The sequence below is a fragment of the Vigna umbellata genome, chromosome 7 (assembly GCF_029865625.1).
Source record: "Vigna umbellata cultivar VRB3 chromosome 7, Vumbellata_1.0, whole genome shotgun sequence".
NCBI lineage: Eukaryota > Viridiplantae > Streptophyta > Magnoliopsida > Fabales > Fabaceae > Vigna > Vigna umbellata.
Window position 1 is genome coordinate 14278666 of NC_142171.1, and position 8298 is coordinate 14286963.

Here is an 8298-nt window from a genome sequence, read left to right on the forward strand (position 1 = left end):
GTTGGGGTCCCGATTCGCGACGTCTGGGAGAGGGGAGAGAGCTTCCGCGCGCGAAGAGGAGAAGGGAAGCTTAGAGTGGTGGTCGGCGATGGTCCTGGCTAGGAGTGGTGGTGCTCGCGGCGGCTGATGTCAGCGGCACGCGACGCTGAGGGGTGAGTCTTGGGTTGTGCGTGAAGAAGAGAAGGGAGTAAAGACTTGGATCTGGTGACCGGCGACGATCTCAGTGGTGAGTAGTGCGACTGGTTAAGATCGCAGTGGCGACCCGCCTCGCCGGAAGCGCCTCAGGGCAAGCCCGAAGGTGATGCCAGCCGTGAGCGGTGGAGTTGGAAGGGCTGGAGTGACGGCCAGCGATGGTCTCGACGGGGCACAGCTGAGCTGGCGACGGCTTGGACGGCGACCCGCGGTGGCCGATCTGGCTGGGACGGCAGTGTGCATACGGAGATGACGCGGTGGTCGGTCTTGGCAGGGAAAGGGAGATGCGAGGGATGTCTCTGAGTAGAGTGAAACGTGCAAATGGGGAGGAGGATAGGAAACGCCTAGGGAATTCTAGGTTAGGGAGCAGAAACAAAACCCTCGGGCCAGGGCTGGGCCAAGCCCCAAAAAAAAAAAAAAATTGTTCTATACCCCCTTTATTCATATTTCGCACCTCATCCACCTTAGGCCTTGCCCCGTTCGGTGTGGAACCTTTTCCTTACTGCCCCCCTTGTTTTTCGTTTTCACACCCCTTTCCGCTTGGGCTTAGGCCAAGCCCAAGAAAAACAAAATGTCTCACTTCCTCACCCCTTTCAGTTTGGGTTGTAGGCCCCATTTGTTTATAAAAGGAAAATTAGTTTAGACACCCCATTTTCTTATTTAGGCCCCCCACTATTTGTTTTATTTTTATAACTTATTTATTTATTTGCTTTTCCTTATTTAATTTATTTTGTTCCCTTATTTATCTTATTTTGTTTGTTTTTTTTATTTTATTATTTTTATTGTTGTTATTATTTTTATTGTTTTTATTTTATTTTATTTATTTATTATAAATATCTATTTATTTTAAATACATATCTAATAATACATAAAAAATAATATATATATATATATATATATATATATATATATATACGAATTTACAAAAATATTTTTAAAGGTTTAGGCACATGTGTGATCGCACGCATCGTCCTTGTGCTAAAACCTTTTCTTCTTCTTCTTTTTTCTAAAATAGAATAAAAATATTTTAAAGGTTTAAGCACATGTGTGACCGCTCGCGTCGTCCTTGTGCTAAAAACCTCTTCTTTTTCTTATAAAAATATTTTAAATGTTTAAGCACACGTGTGACCGCTCCCGTTGTTCGTGTGTTAAAAACCTCTTTCTTTTTCTTATAAAAATATTTTAAAGGTTTAAGCACACGTGTGACCACTCGCGTCATTCTTGTGCTAAAAACCTCTTCTTTTTCTTATAAAAATTATAGAAATATTTTAAAGGTTTAAGCACACGTGTGACCGCTCGCGTCGTCCTTGTGCTAAAACCTCTTCTTTTTTTTTCTTCTTATAAAAAATTACAAAAATACATTTTTAAAGTTTTAAGCACACGTGCGACCGCTCGCGTCGTCCTTGTGCTAAAAACCTTTTCTTTCTTCTTAACTAAAAATAAGAAAAGTATGTTTTAAAGGTTAAGTACACGTGTGACCGCTCGCGTCATCCTTATGCTAAAAACATTTTCTCTTTCTTTTAATAAAAACAACAAAGTATGCTTTAAAGGTTGAACACTCGTGTGATCGTTCGTATCGTCCTAGTGTTCAATAGTTTTCTATTAAAAAATTTAAATAATGGTATGAGCGCTCGTGTGACCGTCCGTGTTGGCCTAGTACTCATTACCTCCTTTTTTCTCGAAAATATAAAACAAATGTTCAAAAATTAAAAACATTTGCTTTTTCAAACGACAAACAATCTCTCGGCCATAACTACGTGATCCTTGATTCTCCATCAAGAGTGGAGATACGTACGAGCAAGGCTAGTCCTTGTCAGGTTCACTTCCCAAAAATCCAAAATCATTTCCAAACAAAATTCTCAAACAATTTCCTAAACGAAATTTTCAACCCAGTTTCCAAAAGAACTACGTAACCTTGATTTCTCATTTTGAATGAGAATACGTAGGAGCAAGGTCAATCCTTGTCGGACCCAAAAAACTAAAAAATATATTTTGTTTATTTAGAATTTTATTTTAGGGGATAGTTAAACATTTTGAAAACCACATCATATTCGTGCATTTAGTTAAAGGTACTGCCTTAGGGCAGGCGTTGTAGGGTGCTAACACCTTCTCTTATTATTTTATGGTTTTTCCGTAGTTTTCCATAATAAACTATGGTGGCGACTCCAAAATCTCTTTTCAAAACCCGTTCCTTTTTTTGAATCGTCGTCCCGTCGCGATTCCGGTTGCGACACACGGGATAGTTAAAATGTAGAAGGATTTTGGTGAATGGAGGTTGTAGCGTTTTGAAAGGGTGCGAAATCTAAATCTCTCAACCTCTTCTTTTATATGTGAATGCATGACATATGATTTTGAAAAGGAAAACCACAAGCACTTATGTTGAACTTTAAATGTGTGGCAAAATAACAATTTTAAGTCGATTTCAATATGTTGAATGATAAAAATCTTTGCACAATGCATATCTGTATGAATTAATCAATTACACTGTTTATGTAATCAGTTAGATCCATCAGATATTAGTAAATACTTAATTGTGGCAAACTGGAAGTTTTAACCTATTACATTATATGTATAATCGATTTAAACTCGTGTCTTTGCTTATACTTGTTTGCTAAGTGTAGGGATGAGTTTTGAAGTGAAAAAGTTTTCAAATTTGCTTAAGTGTTATACTTAACCGATTACACTATTTTCTTAATTGGTTAAATCTCGTGTACTTTGAAAATTTGTTTTCTTGATAAGTCTTAACAACCTTACATTAAATGTGTAATTGATTACACTAAATGCGTAATCTGTAAAATGTGTTTTAATGTAATTCTATTATAGTAGTGTTAATTGTTTAATCGATTACATTAATATTGCAATCGATTAAGATGCGTCAAACTTGAGAAAACTATATATTGACGCATAACTCTCTGCATTAAAAAGAACTTTTGGAATATTATCTTTTATATCTGAAAACGTTATTTGAGATCTTAAATTGAAAGAGTGTTCATTCTCTAAGAACCAAGAAGCATTTCATTTAGAAGATTGAAAGGATTCTTAAAGGAATTGATGTGTGCTTACATTTATTGATCACCATATGCACTCTTAGGTGTTTTGAATCAGATCAATTTTGATTTTGCACTCTATGGATTGTGGTTTCTCTGTTGCTGGTGGCTAGGAAGAGAACATGGAGTTCTGGTTTCTTTGAGGGGTGTGTCAAAGGGTTTCTACAAAAAGAGGATTGTTCTTTCTGTGTTGTTTTTTCGACATTAGATTTAGAGTTGGAGAGGAGATTGCATTGAGGGAGTGTCTATGTAATTCTTGCTATATAACTCAATCTATATAGTGAAGTGGAATTGAGGCCGAACTAGTATAAATCTTGGTGTTTTTCTTTCTATCCCTTATCTCTTTCATTTCATTACATTCTTTATTTGCTTGTATTTCAAGAAAGGTTGAAGATTTTCTAATGGCTTTGAAAAGAACACTTTTTTAATACAGAACCAATTCGCCCCCTCTTGGTTGGAAAATAAGGCCTATCTTCTTCTACACAACCCATAAGAGAATGGTTGTTGGAGATGAGCATCATGGTGGCTGCTTTTGGTCTCATGATGGTTCGTCAAGGAAATTAGGTTTTGTTCTTGGATTGTGTTGGTTTTAATTGCAAGTGTCATGATGGACATGGTTGTAAGAGACGTGAGGATTTTGTGGTTGTGCTATGATGATGGAGGCTAGTGCGACAAAGATAGTCTGGTCATGGATTGGTTTTCACAGTAGCGTGAAACTAGGTACATGATGGTGAACATAGATACACAGTGGTAAACGATTCTGCCTTATGGTGGTGGGGCAATAAATGAGAAGACCATGACAACTAGGGTTCTTGAGGTTGAATATGGAAGATGATGAAGTGACAGATGATGAGGTGGGCAACCACTTTAAAAAAAATGGGCCACATCATTCACTATTGGTTGAACTTCATACTATGTCGTTAATAATTTAGACACCGTCATAGAAAAATTACAAAAATTAAGATCACTTTGAACGTAAAAAAAAATTCAAGGATCACTTTGAATAAAACTGAAGAAAAATAGGAACCAAAATAGATATTAAGCCTTGAAAACAGTAGACAATTTTATTATTTGTTATACATTCATCCAAATAAACTGATATAATGTTAAATATCTAGTGAAAGAAAAGAAAGTACATGTGGGAAAGAGATATGTATTAAATATTTCATTATCTTTGGTAAAAGTAAATTAAACTTATTAACAAGAAATTTCGAAACAATTATCATACTCACAGAGAAACATAACAAATGAATGACAATGTTTAAGTTAAAAAAAATGTAAACCCAATACAATTATAATAATTAGCTGTTTCTTATTGTCAGTTGATATCTAAAGCCATACATTTGCATTGGCATTTGATTTTTGGATCTGAAAAATAGGTTTTTTACTATCCATCCATCTAAAGCTCATATTTCCAAGTTCTGTTTAAACGAGAAGTAGAAAAAAAAGGCATAGGAAACCTCAACCACGATAATCAAAGTAAACATAGTGCTCTAAATTTTTTTTTTGCCAGTATGTGAATACCAATATGATAGCCATGCTTCAATAGGAATGTAGTGCGTGAAAAGTTTATACGTATGTATTGAGGAGAAATCCCAGACGAGATGCAAGCCAGGGAAAGTCTGCTGTTACAAACACTTTATTTAGTATATGATCCAAGTTTAGTCAAACTTTGGCATCTTAAATCTTCCAGGGAACAGCCTCTAAGTTTCAAAGAAAGAAGTTGCAGCCATGGATAAGGACAGATTCTTGATTTCATATTAGATGAACTCTAGTGATTACTTCATTTTTATTATGGCAGTTACTAAATATGGAGGATTCAAGTGGGATGGAAGGAATATCAGTGTCTCACATGTCAATGTAATAAAGAATTTCCACTGAAGTTTAAGGGAAAATTTTACCACACGCCCATCCACAATATTGTACAGAATTTGATGTTGGGCAGAGAAAAACAAATAAGAGAATAAATAGTTGGTTTAACTAATTAGGGTATTTAAGTTAGCCTAAAATAAGATATAAGGCAATAATCAATAATTCTCAAAAAAGTTCATTATCTATAGCTATTTTTTCCACTGTTGCCTAAGTACATGCATGATCTCAACAAATCATATATCAGAAGTTATAAACAAGAAAACTCCCACCAGCATATTAATCAATGGACGCAATGACAAGATAATATAACCTTGAGCAATTTCGAGTCCAAACCCATAAATTCTAACAAGAAGATTTCCTTATTGAGCTGTTGAAATTATAAAGTTCCTCTGAATTGGAACCATAAATAGCCTTAATCGTGTCCCTGCAGAAACTGCAAGAAAGGAAGAATATTCGATAAGAGAAACAAACTTCGTTGGGTGCCTTGGTATAAAATAGCTTCGGCCTTCAAGGAAATTTTCTGCTTAATAATTTTTGTCAGTTTTTTGTACAATATATTCAGTGAATAAATTGCTAAAAGGTCAACAAAAAATATGGGGCAACGTAACAAAATTTGAAATATGAGTTCTGCTTTAGCAAAATTCAGCATGTATGAACAACTCTGCTCCATAGTGAGGAGTGATTGTTCCTCAAATTCAAGCATATACCAACGTCACAATTCCAGGGGAAGATGGGGCTCTTATTAGTATAATTAAAACTTTGTCTACACCATTGTTAAGAAAAAAAGAAATAAGCACTGTATTCAAGGTCAGGGTGCCTCCTAAAAAAGGGATAAGAGAGGAGATGAGAATATTTTTCTTCCCCTTTTCATTCAATGCAAAGTATGGAAAATAAAGGAAAGACCGAGGTAAAGATTCCCCGTTGCGAAAGATTCCCCTTTGCTACGTGGCACTCAGGCCTTACAATTAACATACCAAATGTATCAAACTCTTTCTAAAATACCATAAGGTAATAAATTTGAACCATATTAATAATGGATAAAATTAGACCACCCTGCAGGCTTTCGAGTCATTCTTTTGAGCCTAGTGTCCCCACATGTAACAACCATACTCCAATTTTATAATGAATCTACAATGCCAACACCATCTTCTAGAAAGCTCCAACCCACCATTAGTCCCCAACCAAATAAAGGCAAATGTTGACAAAAGTTAACTTCATTGTGTATAAGCCTTGTCTTTCTTTCTTATCAATATATAACTAACTGTGAACAACTACAGATACTACAGAAACTCCTCAAAATATAAATATAACCCCAGAAGCTTCACTAGCAAACCTTGACACAAAGTTGTACCTAATTCCAGCTTGAAGAGGCCCCAACATTTTGTAAGGGCTTCAAATAAAACTTAGAATTCTTCCAATATCACAATTCATGAGATTCTTTACCCATTATATTGCTTAAATCCATTAGAGACTAGAGAGATACCTGGACTAAACATACCAGGGAAAGTATCTAGGGAGCACGTGGAGCAAGTTAATCTTCAAACACCATTCAGTTTTGAATGGCATATTCATTTATGATTAGAGGTCAAAACAAATTCCCCTATAATCTTATAGTCTGATTCTTTCTGAGAAACATAATTAAAAAGTGAGAAAGGTGGACCTGCAGGCTTCCTTGTGGAAATTCTTTTCTTTAACCCCGAACAAAGATTTAAACACCTCTGGCTCCGCACGGCAAAAATACGGACGATCTGAAGAACAAATGAATGAAAAGTTAAACTCTAAACCTAACATTCCCGTTGATGAAATAATTGAAATTCAAACATCGAGAATGAGAGCAACCAGGGTAAATGGAACATTTCCGAGTACTCTTCTCATAATGAATACACCATCCATCTGGTCCTATCAAGCTTTTGTAGAGCTGAAATTCATCAGAGTAACACAGATAAGCAATTAGATATAAATGGCATGTTCATAGCTCAATTCACAGTACATCACATCACATGAGTATATCACATGACATGTGACAACAATAGAAGAATAAACAAACTATTTGAACTTTTTATATGACCATGTTGTATCTACCATTCTTTTCAATCACTATGACTTATGTTAATCTCTATTTCGGAACCTATCGAGTAATTTTCCTCTCATTTCCAACTTTTCGTCTACAAAACTCAAATATAGTGAGACCATGGTTAAGGAAACCGAATTCAATACCACTCTAACTAACCTAGTACATGTTAATTTGATATGATTTTTTGAAAAAAAAAGGGTAGAAATAGAAATGGACCTGAACATCAGAAGGGTCATCGAAAAATTCTTCTGGAGAAGGAAAGGAAGGACCCTTTTGTAGCTTACAGCATGCCCCACAACCCTCCACGCAGTGCCACTTTGTTTCCTTCTTGTCGCCGCCGAAGCCGAGGCTGGTTTGCCCTTTCTTTTTGTCGGTCTTAACCGACCCCGTCTTCCGTTGAGGACGCGCCGCCGAAGTGACGGCGATAGATAACGGCTGTGTTGGAGTGGTGATGGCGGGAGACATGATAAGGCGCTAAGTTATTTCTTGAAATCAGAATAATAGGAGGCGTGGCTGTACTAGCCGAAAAGAGTGAAACAGATTTATTTATTGGCAAAAAAATTTAATCTAATAACTTATTTAATTATCTAAATTTTCCGAAATTATTAAGATTTTGTAACGCTTTTACTAAGACTATGTTTCACAAATTAATTTGCTTCCACGATAGGTTAGACCGAGATGTGTTCTAACCACACTGTCCATGTTAGTCTGAAATGTCTCTGGCTCGAAACATTTACAAATATTAAATTAATGTATTTTATTCGCTTAATATACCAATTTAATTCAATTGTAAAACAATAATAAAATTTAAAATTAAAGTATATTTTATAATATGTTTAAAATACATAATATTAATATAAATATAATATTGTATAATAAATACATCTATATATGTTGTATTTATATAAAAATTAAGAAATTAAATCATACCGAAACACTAGTGCAGAAAAAACATTTAACGTCACCCCTTAAACGTTTGACTACCGAATCAGAAATTGTTTTTTTATTGCTCTTAGACGTCAAACTTGAGAGGGGCCGACGTCTAAGGGCTATTTATATGTCGGATTTCCCCATTGGATGCCAAAATGGTCAACTAATAATCCCAAAAGTCAC

The 8298-nt window shown here is 35.5% G+C and overlaps 1 protein-coding gene across 2 annotated transcripts; it reads right to left on the reverse strand.

The window, feature by feature from the left end:
- Positions 1 to 5270: 5270 nt before the first annotated feature.
- LOC124838189 (uncharacterized) lies at positions 5271 to 7717 on the reverse strand. Of its 2 annotated transcripts, XM_088094187.1 has the most exons (5): positions 7402 to 7717; positions 6951 to 7029; positions 6771 to 6859; positions 6595 to 6657; positions 5271 to 5544 (listed from the first exon to the last, which is right to left on the reverse strand). In XM_088094187.1, the coding sequence occupies exons 1-4, from the start codon at positions 7648 to 7650 to the stop codon at positions 6643 to 6645; spliced, it is 432 nt and encodes a 143-aa protein (XP_087950313.1). In that variant the 5' UTR covers positions 7651 to 7717; the 3' UTR covers positions 5271 to 5544; positions 6595 to 6642. The 2 variants fall into 2 exon arrangements, with proteins under 2 accessions (XP_087950313.1, XP_047169677.1); XM_047313721.2 differs by lacking the exon at positions 6595 to 6657 and having other exon boundaries at positions 6772 to 6859; positions 7402 to 7715.
- Between the last annotated feature and the right edge of the window lie 581 nt (positions 7718 to 8298).